This window comes from Colias philodice, chromosome 19 (assembly GCF_061535455.1).
Source record: "Colias philodice isolate Cphi_HAF_F1 chromosome 19, ilColPhil1 Martin Lab GWU primary, whole genome shotgun sequence".
In the NCBI taxonomy this organism is placed as follows: Eukaryota; Metazoa; Arthropoda; class Insecta; order Lepidoptera; family Pieridae; genus Colias; species Colias philodice.
The window spans coordinates 7041042-7062772 of NC_143104.1; the positions used below are offsets into that span (position 1 = coordinate 7041042).

At 32.3% G+C, this 21731-nt stretch overlaps 2 protein-coding genes across 2 annotated transcripts in view; one reads left to right on the forward strand and one right to left on the reverse strand.

Annotated features, from left to right (window-relative positions):
* Su(Tpl) (Suppressor of Triplolethal) overlaps positions 1-14789 on the reverse strand; it is a 54886-nt gene extending 40097 nt beyond the window's left edge. The window contains exon 1 of the mRNA XM_089707071.1: positions 14424-14789. Within this exon, the coding sequence (XP_089563197.1) occupies positions 14424-14558 (135 nt within the window). The 5' untranslated portion in view covers positions 14559-14789. The remainder of the gene's footprint in view (positions 1-14423) is intronic.
* Positions 14790-15364: 575 nt separating this feature from the next.
* On the forward strand, positions 15365-21531 carry TyrRS (Tyrosyl-tRNA synthetase). The gene is made up of 3 exons (XM_089707322.1): positions 15365-15515; positions 15623-17299; positions 21346-21531. The coding sequence occupies exon 2, from the start codon at positions 15640-15642 to the stop codon at positions 17212-17214; it is 1575 nt and encodes a 524-aa protein (XP_089563448.1). The 5' UTR covers positions 15365-15515; positions 15623-15639; the 3' UTR covers positions 17215-17299; positions 21346-21531.
* Positions 21532-21731: the final 200 nt, after the last annotated feature.

Consider the following 21731-nt stretch of genomic DNA (forward strand, 5'->3'; position numbering starts at 1 on the left):
TGGGAGTAGAGAGGGAAAATGAATAGATACAAATGTGAAAATGCAACGAGTAATGTATCATAATTTTACCCAGATGTTCCCTTGTATAATTAATATTCAGGCTGTGATATTTGTTTTACTGTCATTTTCGAGAAATTGTGTACACAAGTGTCCTTGTTGAACCTTCTCAATAATCAGGCAGTGTGCAATAAATGCGTACTTTCCTAAAGGCTTTCCTATACAAAAATTAAATAAGTCAATCTATTTTGATATAAATCTAACACGTTGACCCTCTATTTTGTTAAGGCCATGAAGGTCTGATTTAAACTAAGTAGCATTGAAGGTTGAATCTCTTGCAGCTTTGTGAGACGCGGAAGTGTTTACGCGATAATTTTCCGAAGAAAATAAAAGAAATCATCCATTTACTTTTAATTGGAAGATTAGAAGTCAAACGGGTTGGGTAACGAGCCTGATTTGCCACAATAACTAAGTGTCTGCGAGTGGCCGTTGCACAACAAGCGATGGTCGAATGCGAGAAACACAACTAGGCTGGGCGGCCGGCAGCGCCGATGATGTAAACTTAAAAATTGCTTTAGTTACTTACTTAACAACCGAGCTCAATGTGAAATTTAGTTGCATCGCTGCTTTTACAAGTGGGGATGACCCGGAACTAGCATTCATGGCCATCACTCTTACCTACGCAACTTTATGTCTACCTTCAGAGTTCAGACTTTATAAAACAATACGTATTAACAATAATTAAATGTATGGGTGAACATGCACATTTACATCATACACATATTCTAAATCAATAGAATTAAATTTATCCAAACTGAATCGTGATCTTAAAAACAATTTAAATATAAGAATTGAAACCAGTCGCGAATGCCGAACCGGTCGGAGGCAAGGTCGTGGTAAATAATGTTATTCCAATTATCTTAAAAATTAAATTAATACAAATTTACTTTAAGTCTGGACAAAATTAAGTAAATCTATTAGTACTATATTTCACTTTAAGAAAGATCTACATATACCTTATAATGTTCGAGGAACTCGTTTTGTGCTCGAATGTTATTAATCATTTGTAATTAAAATTATTTTAAATATAGTGGTACCTACACTCGGCATATTTGATATTCTATTAATAAAAAGACAAATTAATAGCGTTGTTCTTAATAGTTTATTTAATTAAATTAATTCAAACAATACACAAACGTCAACTATTCAGTGTTACGTCATAAGTTTAATTAACAGTAACCAACTTTTGTTTCTTTTTAACGTAGATATGACATGGGTATTTAATATTTATACATTTAATAAATACGATTCATTATAAGTACCATTACTTGATATTTTGAACAAATACGCAATAGCGAACCATATAAGTGTGTATTATGATGTTATTAGTACTTGTTTTATCTTTAAAAATATCAAGTAATTTTGGCCTTGGTTAGAATAGCTACGTATATAGTGAAGCAATAAAATAAGCGTTTAAATTGACCTTAGCGGAATAAACTTGTGACCTTTTGGAAAAAAGCTCTGCAGGTTAATTGAGAAGACCCTTTATAGCGTAAATAGAGCCCTGAACTTACACACCCAATCTTGATTATTATCTTCATTACGTTTACCCATTCTTTGGGTACTTTTATGTGTTTTTACTTTGTTCAATATTTGCTAGCAATAGTCACAGATTCGTGATTACATGTTTAGACTTATTTTTAAAAAGTAAATAGCAAATAGAGTTGATATGGAATAAAGATTTATGAAATACGGTTGATTTCATGTTTGGACGGTGCATAAATTAAACCTAGTTACCTATACGATATTCAAGCCAGGTTGGAATTCGCGATCTTTACGTGTCAAAACATGTTGAATAAAAATGCGAATTAACAATTCCCGGTTGGAGGTCAGCTGTAGGCATAGGTGATTTGTCAAGTTAAGAAAGTATAAAATTGCAAGGCGGGTCCAAAACCGTTGTACGAGACACGGTCCGAACGCAGACATACATTTTTAGTGGAGGCATTGATGGAAATTGCACGTTTTTCTTATTTATCCGACAGAGAAAGTGGATGACGATCTTATATCTGACTATTGCAACACAAAAATACCAACCTTCAAAGGATTACAGTTAGGACATCAATGACATCAGTATTCAACTATTTGAGTAATTTGGCCGACTATGCGATGCCGTGTCATTTTCGATTTACAACTTTTTTAAAGAAGTCAACCGGTCTGCAACTCTGCAAGCAATTTACGAAGGTAAAACTTCACTAATAATATTACCTATAACTATTAAAGTTTTTACATGTACAAAAGCTGTAACAACATTAAATAATTTAGAGAAAGACAACATCAATAACGTCTATAAATTTATGTCAACTTTGGAGGTAACCGACAAACGATTTGAAATATGTAATGTTAAAATGATCGGATCTACCTGCGGAACGATATTAGAAAATGCGTAGTCAAAAAAGCTGTCGTCCTCGCTGCTAGCGTGCTACCGCTACGTAAATTTTTCAATTGAAGTCAATGTCAATTAATCGTATTATTATTCAATTCATTATAATAACATAACAGTTGTGTCGAAATGGATACGAAAGATTTGGCAACATGAGAATTTTGCGTGTTTCATTTTACGCCGATCAGTCGATAACCGATCATTATATGAAGCAAGAAAATTAAATCAGATTGATTGTAGTGCATTGAATGAATGTAGGCACAATGTACTGTATAACATAATATTATGTATTCCCTTTATTAGAAAAAATAATTCTAAATTGATTCTTTAAGTAAATGCAAATGCAATGTTACATAATATTAAATTACTTAAAACTTTTTTCTAATGATAACCTAGGTCCTAGACCATAAATATGTCCAATTGCTTTACCAAACTATTACTGCACACACAAAATGTGTTTTTTTTTTTATTTTATTTGTGTGTCCGTTGTGTAAAAATAACTATCGCAATTCTCAATAATGATTTATAAGCATTTCCAACACTCTCTAGGTCACGCAAGCGAAGCTTGTATGCTTTTGCATGCTAGTTTGATTAATAAATGTGTATTTCTTGTGATCACCAGTCTCTATTAAAAATGGATGATTGGTTTTTTACAAGAATCTACTTAAATATTTATGAGTGCATTTACTTAATGAAAGATTGTGTTCTATACGTTAAATCATTAACATAAGGTCGGTGTCCCATACCGGCACCCCACTTCTTTTGTCCTTTTCTAACCTTATTGTCATTTTTGACTGCGTTTTCTGTATCGACATTTTAATGATGACGATTTAAATCTTGTCCGTTTTTGGATTTTATAATGAATACATACATAAATTTCATTAAATGTTTCGATTCGTTCTTAACCTATCATTACGTCAAGCGCAGCAAGAGTTGCACAGATTGTCTGACATTTTGCAAACAGGTTTCGTTATACTATAAATAATACAGGTGTATAATCTAGGTATTGATTGAATTAAGGTTTAAAACACAGCGTAAAATAACCTTTTATTATTTAGTATCTTTGAGGTTACTTAACATTTGAAGTTAGTAAACAACGTTAAATATTACAATGTTACCAAATTATGTATGATATTGGAGATTAGAGAAAGTATTATTTATTTTGGTTAATACAATAAGGATACGATTTAAAACGAGCTATGGGTGAATAACTAAAGAGAACAACACATCTGTTAAGGAGGGACGACCAGGTGGCAAGAATTAGGGGGGAGAGGGTGCGTCGACCCGAGACCCTATCCACTCGCTAGGTATGTCATTCCCCAAGCTAATCCCGACGTCCTTTGATAATCGAAAGATCCGATTGAAGGGATTCGAGACGTGCACTTTATGATACACACATGGAAAGATATTTCAATCCATTTAATCACTCTATAATTTGTCAACTTGAAATAAGAAACAAATTAGCAAAGAGCTTCATCCGGTATTATTATTACAGCAATTCTACGAGTTCTAGCTTGAAGAAAACACATTTATAATATATTTCCGCTACATAAGGATTTCTCATTATTTTAAAAGCAATTTACTGACGATTTATGGCTAGCTAAATATAAATTGCATGCTATAAATTTGCTGTTATAAAAGCCATAGCGGTGTCAAGCTTGCTTTTACATTATCTAATATGTTGTAACTTATCCTTTTTTTTAAATGAAAAAAAAAATTGGGAATAATTCTCATTACTAGTATGTAATTACGTACTATAATTTAGATCCAACAAAATCCGCATTTCAATAATTCTGAATGTAGTCCATTGAATAAAAAGTCCTAGAGTGCGTGAGTTAGTAACGTAAGATGTTTCTTCGGAAACATGTCAAGAGTCCCTAGGTAATAAACATACTAAAACCCCGGGCCACTAGGAGGAGCCCCGGAGTGGGGGGAGGGGGGAAATGGGTCCATTTTTTCATTTTTCGCTTAAATCTCAAAAACGGTACATGTTAGAGAAAAACTTTCAAGGAAAAGTTGAAAGGCCATAAAATTATCTACAAGTTGTACCTGAATCATTTTTTCCTATATCCTACCGTTTCTGAGTTATACGCAGTAAAACATGATTTTGGCTCAAACAATTTCCACATCAATCGATCAAAAAATATTTCTTTCTTCCAAAAAACTCAAATGTGCAACTTGTGACCGGTACTGATAGATTGCTCTTAATTAGGTCTATAATTGGTAAAATAAACACATTCCTCCATGGAAGCCTTTAGGAGGAATCGATTGTCAAAATATTATATTATGGTAGTTTGAGTTACTGAACTTGATCTTTTTATTTTTTTCTTCCAAAAAACTCAAAAGTGCAACTTGTGACCAGTACAAATAGATTGCTCATAATTAGGTCTATCATTGATAAAAATACCAGATTCCAGCACGGAGGCGTTTACGGGGAATTGAATTTTATTAGGGTAGTTACGATACTTGAACTTTTTATTTTTTTTTCTTCCAAAAAACTCAAAAGTGCAACTTGTGACCGGTACTGATAGATTGCTCTTAATTAGTTCTATAATTGGTAAAATAAACACATTCCTCCATGGAAGCCTTTAGGAGGAATCGATTGTCAAAATACTATATTAGGGTAGTTTGAGTTACTGAACTTTATCTTTTTATTTTTTTCTTCCAAAAAACTCAAATGTGCAACTTGTGACCAGTACTGATAGATTGCTCTTAATTAGTTCTATAATTGGTAAAATAAACACATTCCTCCATGGAAGCCTTTAGGAGGAATCGATTGTCAAAATATTATATTAGGGCAGTTTGAGTTACTGAACTTGATCTTTTTATTTTTTTCTTCCAAAAGACTCAAAAGTGCAACTTGTGACCGGTACAGATAGATTGCTCATAATAAGGTCTATCATTGATAAAAATACTAGATTCCACCACGGAGGCGTTTACGGGGAATTGAATTTTATTAGGGTAGATACGATACTTGAACTTTTTATTTTTTTTCTTCCTAAAAACTCAAAAGTGCAACTTGTGACCGGTACCGATAGATTTCTCATAATTAGGTCTATCATTGATAAAAAAACCAGATTCCACCATGGAGGCGTTTAGGAGGTATTGAATTTTATTAGGGTAGTTGCGATACATGAACTTTTTAACTAACTACCCTAATAAAATTCAATTCCCCGTAAACGCCTCCATGGTGGAATCTGGTATTTTTATCAATGATAGACCTTATTATGAGCAATCTATTTGTACCGGTCACAAGTTGCACTTTTGAGTTTTTTGGAAGAAAAAAAATAAAAAGTTCATGTATCGTAACTACCCTGATAAAATTAAATTCCCCGTAAACGCCTCCGTGGTGGAATCTGGTATTTTTAGCAATGATAGACCTAATTATGAGTAATCTATCTGTACCGGTCACAAGTTGCACTTTTGAGTCTTTTGGAAGAAAAAAATAAAAAGATCAAGTTCAGTAACTCAAACTGCCCTAATATAATATTTTGACAATCGATTCCTCCTAAAGGCTTCCATGGAGGAATGTGTTTATTTTACCAATTATAGAACTAATTAATAGCAATCTATCAGTACTGGTCACAAGTTGCCATTTGAGTTTTTTGGAAGAAAGAAATATTTTTTGATCGATTGATGTGGAAATTGTTTGAGCCAAAATCATGTTTTACTGCGTATAACTCAGAAACGGTAGGATATAGGAAAAAATGATTCAGGTACAACTTGTAGATAATTTTATGGCCTTTCAACTTTTCCTTGAAAGTTTTTCTCTAACATGTACCGTTTTTGAGATTTAAGCGAAAAATGAAAAAATGGACCCATTTCCCCCCTCCCCCCACTCCGGGGCTCCTCCTAGTGGCCCGGGGTTTTAGTATGTTTATTACCTAGGGACTCTTGACATGTTTCCGAAGAAACATCTTACGTTACTAACTCACGCACTCTAGACCCCCCTTGGAGGGACTCATTCAGTGGACTAATGGCTCAACAATAAAAAATAAGTAATTTAATATGTCCATAGAAAAAAAAATGTGTGCGTGTACTAGAGTACACACGTAAGAAGTGAAACTTCTTTATGTCCTTATTTTTCAAAAAACAATTTACTATAAACAATATTAAAGAAATACGTTAGTCACACGCTCGTCGCTACCTACTTAAATATTTACACCGGCCGCTGCTGCAACTCGCTCGCTTCGCTCGCTCGGCTCGTGCGGTAGTTCAAAAGTTAACCTAAGATGCTCGTCGCTTCGCTCCTCGCTACCTATTTACATATTTACACCGGCTGCTGCTGCAACTCGCTCGCTTCGCTCGCTCGGCTCGTGTGGTAGTTCAAAAGTTAACCTAAGATGCTCGTCGCTTCGCTCCTCGCTACCTATTTGAATATTTACGCCGGCCACTGCCGCGACTCGCTCGCTTCGCTCGCTTGGCTCGTGCGGTAGTTCAAAAGTTAACCTAAGATGCTCGTCGCTTCGCTCCTCGCTACCTATTTAAATATTTACACCGGCCGCTGCTGCAACTCGCTCGCTTCGCTCGCTCGGCTCGTGCGGTAGTTCAAAAGTTAACCTAAGATGCTCGTCGCTTCGCTCCTCGCTACCTATTTGAATATTTACGCCGGCCACTGCCGTTTTCAGAAACAATAGTGTACTTACATTGTCGGCACGTTCTTAAAGTCGGTAACTTATTTTTGTTCGAACAATAGAGGTAATAAATTCCTAATGATCAAGTTGTAAAGGTTGTAAAATAAAAAATATTCTATATTAAAACGTATATATAATATGTGCGTCATTAATTTCTGACTGTTTCGAAATTTGGTGCAAAATAAAATAGTGTGTAAATAAAATTTGTAAAAAATCAATAAAATAAAACAATTGAGTAAAGATCTATAGGCATATTATGTATGTATTTATACAAGATATGTATATTATATATTTATACAGGGAACTTCTCAACGTGTTATCTATGAAATTATACTTTGTTTAATTTTATTTACACACTGTTTTATTTTGCACCAAATCTCGAAACAGTCAGAAATTAATGACGCACATAGTACATAATATATACCTACATATTAAGACAGAGGTTAAGCTTAAATAACTTGAAAAATAAATAACATGATCACGCCCACGTGTTGGTGTTTTAAAAAATTCAATCAAAAACTGAGGTTAACTTTAAATACAATTTTAGAAAAGTAAATACCACAATCAACATTCAAGTATTAGAAAAAATTGATACCATAATTCCACCCACGTGTTAGTGTATTGAAAAATACAATCAAAAAGTGAGGTTAATCATAAATAACTTAGAAAAATAAGTACCATTATTACACCTAAGTATTAGAAAAATAGATATAATTACTTATTTACTTTTTTTAGAAATTCACTGGAATTAGAATTAAAACAAACCCTTTGATTTTGCTGATCACTTTAATATAACATGTAAGTATATAGTCACGAGTACGGCGTAACGCAAAAATGTCACGCGCGCGGCGTAACGGCAAAAATGTCTCACAAAATTTTTGTCCACCCCCGATAAAGAAGTTTCACTTCAAAAAGTACTCGTCAATTGTTTTTTCATTTCACAACAAAGTGGACATAAAACTATTCAATGTCGTTACAAAAGTGATTCACAACTTTCAATGGGCGTTATGGGCAAGAAAAAAAGGCCAGGTGGCACGTTCACGAAACGGTAACGTAAAAACTAAAGTCAGACTAAGAGCAAAAAAAAATGGAAATTTGAGTCTAAATGCAGTTTACGCAGAGTTCATATTTGCGAAGAACATCACTGGTTTAGGTTCCCCTAATCTAAGCGCAGCAAGGCCTATCGCTGTGAAAACACGTGCAATGGACAAGGAATCTGTCAGGTGGTGAACCAGCTTTGCGGACTTGTGCTATGAACTAAATTGTTTATATTGCCAACTCGCCGGATTTGGTGTTTTTTTGGCCAAAATCAGTTATACCATCTGCTGCGCCAGGTACTTTTATAAGCTTTAATAAAAAGGACAAGTAGTAACGATATGCGATCGAACGTGACGTCAGTTATTAAGAAATTATTTAGAAATCACATCTTGATATTAATTAGGTATATCACTGGGTTTGAAACATGCTAAGAAGATATATTATTTCATAATAAATGTGACGAAAAATATATATTGTACTGTTGAAATCATCACATTTATCGATAGTGTCGTTAGAGCTAGGTATATCTTCATTCTTCACTATTTAATAATTAATTGTTGACTAGCATCATAAAGTAGGTTTATTTCTAAAAAAATGCAATTATTAATTTATCGTAATTATGTTCACGCATCAATTTTAAAAGTAAGCCAAGAGAAATGGCCTAGAGCCATCGGGCGCCGTGGATGTTAATGATTTCCTGTGGGCCTCGCGACCTGCGATGTTGACATTTGTCACGTGCTTCAACCGCATATACTTACAAAACAAACATAAATTAGTATTTATGATTCACGGTAATTACGCTTCATGGTTCAAAGGGTTGCAATGCACTGTCTTTTAAAATATTGGTGTGTTCTAAATAAGACAGAATATTATCGAAACCAAAGGCAATAAAGTAACCGAAATCAGCATCCAATGATCCATTCAACAAAATAAATTCGAGTTAGATTGTATACTTCAGATTTCAGAATAGAGTAAATACTAAATACCTATATCAAGGTAATTATTTGTGGATATCAATTCAAATTTTATCACCATCTTATCACTATAAAATGTCGCTTTTCATACAGACTGGTATTTTTATCATAAAATAATTTTGACAATCACGATACGAATTTTAGTAGAAAGTATCAATGACACTTTGTTTTGATTTACTTATAATATGTTTACTTTTTAAATTACAACAATAGGTTAAACCTAATACATAGTGTTTTTTTTTTTATTTTACCTCTGTTAGTTAAATGTTATTTCACGGAAAAGTGTATACCCATGAAAAATTGTATTAAGTATTGTTTACTGAATAATAAATGGGCGAAATTTTTCCAAGTCCAGTCGCCGACCCGATTCTTTACTACGATCTTTGACCCTTTTAATTACTTTGTAATTAATTAACAAGTTTTAGTCCACGCATTTCTTTACTAAGAGATTGAAATTTTGTTTATACAAGCCTTTTCTGTTATAACTACCTATTCACTGATCAGCTTTGAAAACATTTAATATTTAAGTATAGTTTTACTTCACTGACCTTAATAATTTTTATATCACTAGGATTTAAACCATTGCATCGTTCTCCTTTTGTTTGTATTTATACTTAATACAAGATAATTGTGCAGGACCTATACCTTACCTTACCTTTCCATGATTTCAAAGTAAAATTTAATTTTTTTCTACGATAATTAACCTCATTTGCCTGTGTAATGCTTTCGTACATCTAAGTTAAAGCTCTCATTTTCTTAATAGCAGACACATTTTGATAATCACGCTCTAGTTGGCAGACGAAATGCGAATAGAGGTTCGAATGAATAGACCACCATTATAAATTTTGTAAGTAAACGAGTGCAACATGCAAAATTGTATTTTCACGTTATGTAATAATGGAATTCTTAAGGAAACATGAGTGAGAATATGTCAATAAATATACAACAATTATACCAATTTGATGAAGAGCAATACTGAATTAAATAACATTTGTGTATTATAAATATTTTATAATGTAGTATTACTTTCACCACGCCTCAACATTGTCATTGCGACGGTGCGCCCGATTCGCTATCCGTACGAGTTTGCGAAATAGCCCACTCGACACGCGCCGAACGCTTACGACTTAGGAATAGAAATATTTTAATAGTCACCAGTGTTTACCGTAAGAGGACATTTTGTATTCAGCGGCCGGAAATTGACGGAACTGATACGTAGCTACTGAATAGGTTTAGAGGGAGACGACTTCTGTGCGGGTCAATAAGCCCAAACATTGCTACTCATTTGAATTGTGACTTTTTGTCGCAAACATCCTTATTTTTGATAGATTTGGTACACTTGAATCAAAATTTGATTTGAAATAAAATTGTGTACTCATTGGTAATACCTTCTCATTTTTCCTAGCTAGTGTTAGAAACATAAGAGGTATTATGGGCAATTAATTACATACTACTCATTTGAATTTAACTTTTTGTCTCTACATTATTGCAATATTTATCTAGCTCAAAACAAGATTATTATACCTGTATATTGTTATTGATTGGTAGGTAAAACTTTACTTTTACTAGTTGCCATATTTTCAAAAAAAAATTTACTTATATGGACATAGATAAGTGGATAGAATAGAACATGAAAGGGTGCCTACAATACTTAAGTCAAAAAATATAAAAAAAACAAGATATTATGCTTAATTAATGATAAACAGATTTTTTGCAATAAAAACAAAATTCAGCAACATGATGAGTATCTATCATTAATATTTCCTTTCACCCTTGATTTTGATTGTACGAATACAATTATCTAATCAGATAAATATTGCCCAGTACCATGTTTACTTTAGACATAATAGCTGCCAAATTATTTTACAACTAGATTTCCGCCCGCGGCTTCGCCCGCGTTTTCAAAGGAAAACCCGCATAGTTCCAGTATAAAACCTATCCTTTGTGTTAATCCAAGTTACCCTCTAACTATATGTGTGCTAAATTTCATTGTAATCGGTTCAGTAGTTTTTACGTGAAAGAGTAACAAACATCCATACAAACTTTCGCCTTAATAATAGTATTAAGATATTAAAATAATTTGTCATATATTTCATAGAGAGCATATAATGTAGACAATACTTATATGATATTCTATTATAGTTATATAATCCATACTAATATTATAAATGCGAAAGTAACTCTGTTTGTCTGTCTGTTACTCAATCACGCCTTAACTACTGAACCAATTTGCATGAAATTTGGTATGGAGATATTTTGATACCCGAGAAAGGAGATAGGCTACCTTTTATTGTGAAATATTATGTACCACGGGTGAAGCCGGGGCGGACCTCTAGTAATATATATATCCAGTTATTAAGGAGATTTAATAAAATATCTGGGACTATTTAGTAAGCAATAGGTTCATTAAATATCAAAGCTTCTTTCTATAGATCCTCAAAAAAAACATGAGTCTTCTTAAAAATAAAAGGAAAATAAGATATTTATAGTTACATACGTAAAATACATGAGAAGTCTTTGACATACGAAATAAATACTTTGAAAATTCATGCATTTAATTTATTAAATTATAAACATTCATCTTTATTCCCACTCGTTTTAGTTTTTGGTCATAAAAAATTATTTTTAACAGGATTTCAATATTTGATATTCCTCGCCAATCTTATAATAAGTGACTGTAACATTTATACATGCAAAATACAATCAAGGGCGTATATACAGGGTGTCCCACTTTCGGTATACTAAGCGCAAAGGGACTTGTAGTTTTGCATACGCTGAGTACGTAAAAAATAATTATAAAATTCCAGACGCATTTTTTTTTAAATAGAGGAATTCTTAAAATTCCATGTGTACACCCCCAACAAGCAAACCGCCCAACTTTGCCACCCGCATGTGAGCTATCGTTTAAGATTATGTTTTCATAGACAAAATACTCACATTAGCGAAGCGGTATATGCCGGCTGCGCGAAGCCGCGTAATTTTGTTATTTAAGTATTTTTTATGTGATCAGTGTATGCAAAACTACAAGTCCCTTCGCGCTTAGTATACCGAAAGCGGGACATCCTGTATATCCCAACATGATCTCAATACAATCTACAAAAACAAACATTGTATCATATGGAAACGAAAATTTTCATAATATGAAACATAATGAAATATTTTCTGGATTTGTGAGCTGAATGTAGCTAATTTTGAATGTTCAACATGTATTCTAGATATGATATAATTGTGCACTGTTATGTTTAAATAATAACATGTTTTTCACTCCTAAAGCCTCATAAATGGTTAAAATTAAACTTCCTCCAATTTTTGTTGCACTCAAATTACATATGGCACTGACATATTAACCACTGTCCACAAGAAAATTTAATTTTGTTCAAACTAATAGTAGAAAATGTAATTTTATTACATAATCATAAGAAATGTGATTAACAGCTTCTTAATATTTTACAATAGACTCATTATGAATTAAATAGAACAAAATGCCCAAATTTTCTTGAATTGGAATGAATGATGATGTAATCATTTTGTTAAAGCAATTTGGATTTCTTAGGAAGTTGATGTTTATTTGATTTGTCTCTCTATAAATTTTGGCCTGACTATTATATACCATCTATATCTAAAAAAATAATGATATTTGATTTATAAAGGTAACTTTGTGAGTGCTCATGGGCGGTGGTGTCACTTCACTAGGTGATCCACCTGCTCAGTTACCTGCTCTTATATAAAAAAAATGAAGATTTATGTTTAAAGCAGTTCTTAATAATTTTCTTCAAACATATTCTACATGATTCTGTTTGTAGGTAATAAAATATAAATAATGTAGAGAAATCTGTTATAATTAAGTAATGATTTCTTATTCTTAAAAATGTCATAAAAGTTTTAAACACACTATACAACTTCACTGGATTGGAAAATAATTATTTTAACAATAATATAAACCATTTATACACATTTTAATAAAATAAATAGGTTTGTTTAAATCCTAAGAAGTGAAATACTTTACGCTGGTGAAAACCCTTTGAAAAACTTAACCAACTTTGTATAATGTAATTAAATTTATCATATAATTACATCATGAAAACCAAAAGTCAAAACTGAAACTTGTTTGTTATAACTAGTCTAGAAAGGTTTTTGTAGTGAAAGTTTTGGTAAATATTTTCTGTACCTTGAAAAATATATTTAAAAATTGTTCTGTATGGGGCCCAGCTCTATAATATAACAATTTTTTATTTAAAATATATATTGAGACCATGATTCATGCAACGCCATCTAGTTTCATATTGTTCCGAGCTTGTACTATGACCAGAAGATAAATGATAAACATATTAAATAAATAAGTTTTTTGTATATCATCAACTTGATAAATGACTATGATACTCTGTGATAACTTAAAAATGTTTTATTTTGAAGAATATTTATAAGATTTCCATTTTTTTTTCAAAACTCAATTTTATGCAAACTAAATTTTTTCTTCTTTCCTCACTGAACAGATTTTTGTTAGGCTATTTATATAATATGTAATCAACTAAATTATTTCCAAATCAATAAATTTTCCTGTAGGCCTTTAAATGAATTAAAAAAATCAAAATGAATTCTTACTGTAATTTAATGAAAACAACACTTTATTAGCAAGAGCAAGTGAGATTTATTTTCTAAGACTATTATTTTTTGCATAACAAGTTAAGCTACTGTAATACAAACCACATTATTGTTCTCACTTTACAAATCCAATACATATTTAAAATAGAAAGACACTGTCTTAATCCTACATGTCAAATTACCATACAATATTATTTGAAGTAAAGGTTATTTTTATATTCTATTTTACATTAACTACTGTATAGATTGGTTTAGGGCTTTAAATAATCAATTTAAGTCTCTATTGGATATTTGCAAGACCATTTTTTGCAATATTTACCGTAATTTTTTACTTGGAAGAAATTATCAGTCAATTGTTTTTATCACGAAAAACGATCAGTTCTTTGCATAACAACGCTATAATTTCGATACTATGAGATGTAAGAGATATCTAGGTAAATATAAATTACATTGACAATAACTTAGAAGTCTCTAAATATAGACATGAAATGTAAATCTGTGAAAATAACAGAGCAAAATTTCTACATGTTGACGTGGCGTGACATTGTAGAGAACATACCTGTCGCGAGGCTATCTACACAAACTAGAACCGTAGCCAACTTTCCTGATACTGGAGGATATGTTTATTTGCAAAAATATTACATTCTGCAGGTTCATTTTGATTACTTGAAATATAAGTATGGCGCCTCTGACATTGTTGGCCTGTTTTGATGTTAACAATATGGCGTATGTACTTACCCTATTATTTCTAATGAAGTCTTCTATAGCTTTTAGTGCTGAATCCGTTAATTTCACAAACACTAGTTCCTTGTTTTCTTTATAACTAGACTCTGATGATAACGCATACTGAACACCTGCTGGCAAGGCCGCCATTTCTTATTCACTATTCGCACTATGGACCAGCTGACTCCTTTGCTAGCCGTCACGATTCATATCATTCACACATTTCTTAACGTAATCACAGATTCACAACCTATTTAAAATTATAATTACAATAACAAAAGGGTTTTAGCTGATCAAATTAACAATTTTTTGTAACCCCATCGACTCGGCCTTTGTTGGCAGCGCTCTTCAGTCTGCAAGGCCGCACTGACTGTCATGCGCAATGGCGCTTTTGACAGGAAACTCGAGCATTCACTGCAATAGTGGCGCCAAATTTAAAATTACTACTTTTTGATTTAATTGTATTATTTTAGTTATATGAAGATTTATAATAAATAAATTCATATTCACGTAGTATTTCTTGGTTTTAAATACGTTTCAGTAGTTTTTGAACAAATTATTACATTTTAAAAGACTTGCTATAATATATATTATGACGTATACCTGACTATGTTATTAATTGATGATTATTTTCTATCAGCATTAAACATAAATAAATAAAAATACAATCTAAAGGCAAACAGAAAATTAATAATAATTGTAAAAACTAAAAATACAATGTTGCAATATAAAATAATAATAAAATGTGAAAAAATATGTAGCAAATACATAGTTGTATTATATATTAAGTAATAATACCATACCTACATATTATTCTACTCACAATTTTATAAATTAATATGAATGTGAGTAAGAAATATAATAATAAGATTGAATATAATTTTACCATCCGTCTTTGTCTCTCGTGGTATGCTTGGTGGTATGTCAATAAAATATCAGATCACAGACCACTTGTCAATTGTCACTGTCAGAACTCAGAATTAGACATATGTGGCATGTGTTTTGGTCCAGTTGGATAAAAAATTTCATCAGCTATAACTTTTACTTTTTACGTTGCTTTTACGTCTACAGTATCTGACTGGAATTAAGACTTTTGTGAAATAAAAGGTAAATTTAAAAAAGTTACAATTTTTACTAATGCAAACATAGATATGCTTATTCAATTTAAACATAAATTTGATAAATAGTTATAACCTTTACATATTTTTTCACAGATATATAAACGCCGGAGATGGCTACTTGGGAGGAAAAAAAACATTTAATCACTCGAAACCTTCAAGAGGTTTTGGGGGATGAGAAACTCACGGAAATTATAAAACAACGCGACCTAAAAATTTATTGGGGAACTGCAACAACCGGAAGGCCCCACGTCGCTTATTTTGTTCCAATGTCTAAAATAGCCGACTTTATCAAAGCTGGTTGTGAAGTCACTATATTATTTGCTGATTTACATGCCTATCTAGATAATATGAAAGCACCTTGGGAGCTTCTCAATCTGCGTACGCAGTATTATGAAGCAGCTATTAAAGCGATGTTAACGTCTATAGGTGTGCCATTGGAAAAACTTAAATTTGTAAAAGGTACTGAGTACCAGTTGAATAAAGAGTACACTTTGGATGTGTACCGTATGTCCTCTGTTATAACTGAGCATGATGCTAAGAAGGCAGGAGCTGAGGTAGTCAAGCAGGTTGATCATCCACTTTTAAGTGGTCTCCTGTACCCAGGTCTGCAAGCTTTGGATGAAGAGTATTTAAAGGTAGATGCACAATTTGGTGGAGTAGATCAAAGAAAAATCTTCACAATGTCAGAAAAATACTTGCCTCAACTTGGATATGCTAAACGCATACATTTAATGAATCCAATGGTCCCCGGTTTAACAGGGGGTAAGATGTCCGCCTCTGAAGACGACAGCAAGATTGACTTATTAGACAATCCTGGTAATGTAAAGAAAAAGTTAAAGAAAGCTTTCTGCGAACCTGGTAACATCACAGACAATGGAGTCCTTTCATTCACTAAACATGTCCTATTTCCGTTAATGAAAGAAGGTGAAACATTCGATATTTGTAGGGCACCTGAACATGGTGGCAATGTACAATACTCTAAATTTGAGTATTTAGAAAGTGATTTCGCCAAGCAAGACATTCATCCAGGTGACTTGAAAGCATCAGTAGAGCAAGCTATAAACAAGCTGTTAGCTCCAATACAAGAAACATTCAAGGAGCCTAAATTACAGGAATTAGCTAAAAAAGCTTATCCACCCCCTGTTAAAGTAAAGGGAAATGCTGCGGCCGCTACAGAAGAAGCAGTTCCGAGTAGGTTAGACATCCGAGTTGGTCGCATTGTAGAAGTTTCTAGACATCCTGATGCTGATGCATTATATGTTGAAAAAATTGATCTCGGTGAACAGGAGCCCAGAACAATTGTTTCTGGTTTGGTTAATTTTGTGCCTATTGAAGAGATGCAGAATAGAGATGTGGTTGTTTTATGTAACTTGAAACCTGCTAAAATGAGAGGAGTAGAATCAAAGGGTATGGTTCTGTGTGCATCTGTTGATGAGCCCAAGCAAGTTGAACCTTTACTGCCCCCACAAGATAGCAAGCCTGGTGACAGAGTAGTTGTAGAAGGTTATGAGAATGGAGAGCCAGATGAGGTCCTAAACCCTAAGAAGAAAGTTTGGGAAAAATTACAACCTGATCTGAAAACAAATGAACAACTATTCGCTGTATGGCAAGGAAACAAACTCATAAGCAAAGTCAATGGAAACCCAGTTATGACCAAGTCTATGAAGAATGCACCTATTAAATAAAATGTTTTAATACATAAGATTATTATGACTATTTTGCATTTTTATGTATTTATTTTGTATGTAGTATATTTATTTTTTACTAGCTGTGCCCGCGACTTCGTCCGCGTGGAATAGTGACTGCATAGTAGGTGACTACTTAACTTTTATTGAATAAACACCATAAATAATTAAAAGAACTGTTAGTAAAATTTATTACTAAACTGAGCTTAAAAATAAAAAATAAATGCCTAGTTAATTTTCTACGTAAAATTTATTTTAAATTATGTCATATTATTTTTAGGCACCAGGAGGGAAGGGAGCAAATTTATTTTTCTTCCTTCCTTGTATGGATGTTTTTGACAATATATCATGCAGCAACTGAGCGCCGAGACAAACTTCAAAACGCAAAGGAATAGAATCCGCTATCGATACTAATTGACATAAGCGTATCATGTTTTGCTAAGGATTTGTTCACCCTACCAACGACGACGACGACCACGAACAAAATTTTCATCCAGTCGCAATTTAACAAAATTGTGCAAAACACAATTAGAATAAAATATTAAAATTTCCTGTCGTTCTGGTGCTTGGAATTTTTTTTTGAGATCATATTATATCATATTTTTCGTAGAAACGGTAAAATTATCTATAAAAAACTTCAAATACATTGTTTTCTAGGAGCCACCGTTTCTACGAAAAATCTATTTTTCATTCGTTGATCTCAAAAATAAAAATTCCAATCACCAGAACGACAGGAAATTTTAATAATTTATTTTTAATTGTGTTTAGCACAATTTTGTTAAATTACGACTGGATGAAAATTTTGTTCGTGGTCGTCGTCGTCGTTGGTAAGGTGAACAATCCTTAGCAAAACATCATACGCTTATGACAATAATTAGTATCGATAGCGGATTCTATTCCTTTCCGTTTTGACGTTTGTCTCAGCGCTCAGATCTTTCCTGTCTCACGCCTGTAGTAACTAAACCATTTAGACCGTGCAATAAAAATTAAATTAAAAAAAAAAAACTAACGCAACGAAGAAAAGTGCATAGAAAAAGGAATAAATAATTTTACAAACTTCCCGAAGATCTTTAAAAATAAATACCATTTTAAATATTTATAAAAATAAAAATGTTGTGTGGTTTTATGAAACCACGGTAAAAGTGAAACTTAGGCACAAAATTATCGTATTTGTACGATAATAATTATCGTACGGTTCCGAACACTGCTTTATACCTACTCGGCAGCCGACCGTCACGCGACATGCGCTACACAGACCAAAAAGTTTGAGAAGATGTAATAAAAGTTTCACTTTAAACAAACAAAGTCATCGGGGCTGCTATACCATCATTATCATATCATATACAATTATATTTTTTTTATAATGGTACTTAATTTTAAAGATCGTCGGGAAGTTTGTAAAATTATTATTTATTCCTTTTCCTTCGTTGCGTTGGGTTTTTCTTTTTAATTTTTAAATTTTTAACTTCGGTTTCTTATTTTCATGTGATATTTTCAAGTGAGTTTTTGACCTCTACCTCCATATTAGAAAGAAAGAAAAGAAATTTATTGCCAAAAAAAAACACAGCCAAACACATTATAAAATTTATCTTACAATTAGGCAAACGGAGACAGCCTCAGCAAAATGCTGCACAAAAGCAGCGCTGATTTTCAGGCTGTACCCGCGATTGCGGTTACATTACATTCCTACATCATATTGATATCTATAAGTTTGTTGCTCCTTGACATCTTTTAAGTTGGGCCGTAACCGTGCACAAATTGTAATGGATCACAGTGGCAAAAGAAGTGGTATCTTTAGGAAAAAAAAATTGCCAAGAGCCAGGCCTATGTGGCTTTGAGTAGAATTCAAAATTTCCAGGGTGTGGCTATCTTCCCGCTCCCATATCCCCCTCTTCTTTCACAGACTTTCAACCCTTCTCTTTCCACACCTAGTAAATGGCAGAACCGATTTTGATGTAAACCATATTATCTCATTATACCTATATGTATTATGTACACGTCATATCCTGTCGTTTGATGCTCCATTTGGTTTATTTATCTAACCACTGTCACCCCTAAATGTAATAAACGGATGAACCGATTTCGATAAAAGACGTTGCTCTTTTATATTTTGATATGCCGCTTGAGTATATTATTTGATCACATTCGATTATTGTTCATTCCCACTGTTACCGCTGTAATCTAATAAATGGATAAACCGAATTGGATAAAAATATAACTAATATTTTTTCCCACATTCCCACTTTTACCTCTATATACCTAGGTATAAAAAATGGATGAACCGATTTTGATACACTTTATCTAAGAACCAGCGTCGGAAAATATGCTGCCTAACACGCATCTAATTCGTATTACCTGTTAGCGAGCTACGGTGGCACAAACAGACACACATAGCGGTCAAACACTTATCACCCATCTTTTTGCGTCGGGGGTTAAAAATATAATACGACATAATTTAAAGGACATTTTATGTATAAAATTTACCTAGAAGTAAGCATAATTCTAATTTGACCCCTTCCCCCCCTACTACCTCAGCTTATCCCCCCACCCTTGGGGACTTTCGATATGATCACCTGGACATTTATAAGGAAAAACTGTAACGTATAACAGATAACTTACGTTTTATCGTACACTATATAGTGTACAATAGAATGCCTTAGCAAATGTTCGCCGTGAATACTTAAATGGTCATAACTTTTTTATTTACGAACCGATTAACATAAAATAAACACTAAATGTTAAATGAAGATTACTACAATATATTAATGAAAATCGCATCTAAATCGGATAAGCCGTTTCTGAGATTAGCGTGCACAAACATACAGACAAACAGACAAAAAATTTATAACTACAGTTTTGGGTTTGGGATCGATTTAATAATAACCCCTGCTATTTTTTTTTTACATATTTTTATTGTACAGACATCAATTTTCTAGAATTTTATTATATGTATTGATTGACCAAGCGCAAGGTTACTAATTTCCACTACATCCTTACGCAAATCGTCAATTTTTATGAACATTGAATCTGTAAATAAAAAAAAATCAAAAGATAAGTACCTAATTTTATTAAAAAGCTACTAACAAATAAAGTTTTATCAAGAACTAAAGTGACCGTCTTTGGGCGTATAATATAGTCTTGTAAAAGTTATACATAAAAATAAAATTTCATCATTTTCTTATTTTGTCATAACTTTAACTAATTAAAAACATGAGTATAACTATATAATTATAATAAACAATAAATATAAAAGCTACAACTTACCTTTTGTGGGAACGCAAGAAGGCGAAAATTAAAAAATAGCCGAAGATTTTTAAAAATGTAACCAATGAACACAATCACTGTTATCTACTATTACCCAAAGAGAATACAAATACTACGTCTATTACCTATATAACTGTAATGGTGTCTTGTTTGACATCAAATAATAAATATCTACCCTCACTTATAAAAATTTAGTATATTCACATGAAATATATAAGCGCACCTGAAATGGACTCTGGGAAGATATGAATTAGTTATTTAACTTTAAAAAAAAAACAACCTCACCAACATCATAATTCATAATATTTAAATTATGAATTTCCAAGGAGCGTTAATATTATGTAAATTGATTTAATTTTAATGAAATCTCATAGATGGCGCTGTTTTAAATTTGTCTTTATACTACTAAGATTCATTATACTGTTTCTCTGCCAAAATTACTTAAATGATGTAGTTTTTATAGTGTAAAGGTAGACAATAGCATGGCTTACGCAAAAACAACATTTAAACATGAGTCTTTATATTGTACGCTGTCGTAGTACACGGAATACGTAAGAAAAATAAAGGTTCACAGCTCCTCCCCCGAATGTGATAGCATGATAATATGTATATAACAGCCTGACCCGACCTGTTAGTAATATTCATGCAAAATTTGAAGTAAATCCGTGCAGTACTTTCTGAGATTAGCCTGGACAAACATACAGACAAACAGACAAACAGACAAACCGACAAACAGACAAACAGACAAAAATTCTAAAAACTATGTTTTTGGCTTCTATATCGATTATAGATCATGGATTATGTATTCTTTTAAAAAAATATTCAATGTACAGTTTTGACTTTCCTACGATTTTATTATATGTATAGATTTATATTTGAATTTTATTTAAGTAAGAAAAACTGAATTTTATTTAAGATTATAAATAGGTGTCTACATACTCATCATTATTGTTGCTACTGACTTGATTGTTCAAATCAAATGATTGTAAGTATTTTTTGTATACCACATCATTTCAAAGATGTATTGGAGCTTAATAAATCTATAAAAGATGATTGGTTTTTTTTCACTGTAATCTTTTGCGACTTTTCATAGCATACGTTTTCATTTTATTATACGTACGATATAAACATAAATTTATAAAGAATAGAAATATGTATAGGTATTATGAAAGTACGTGAATTGGTTTATTTGTAATTGAACAAGATAATAAAAATCCAGCTCATTCCTACATTTTACGTAAAAATACATTTTC

What these genes read in the sequence shown, in the direction of transcription:
- TyrRS (XM_089707322.1), top strand. Translation starts at nt 15,640, where the DNA reads ATGGCTACTTGGGAGGAAAAAAAACATTTAATCACTCGAAACCTTCAA.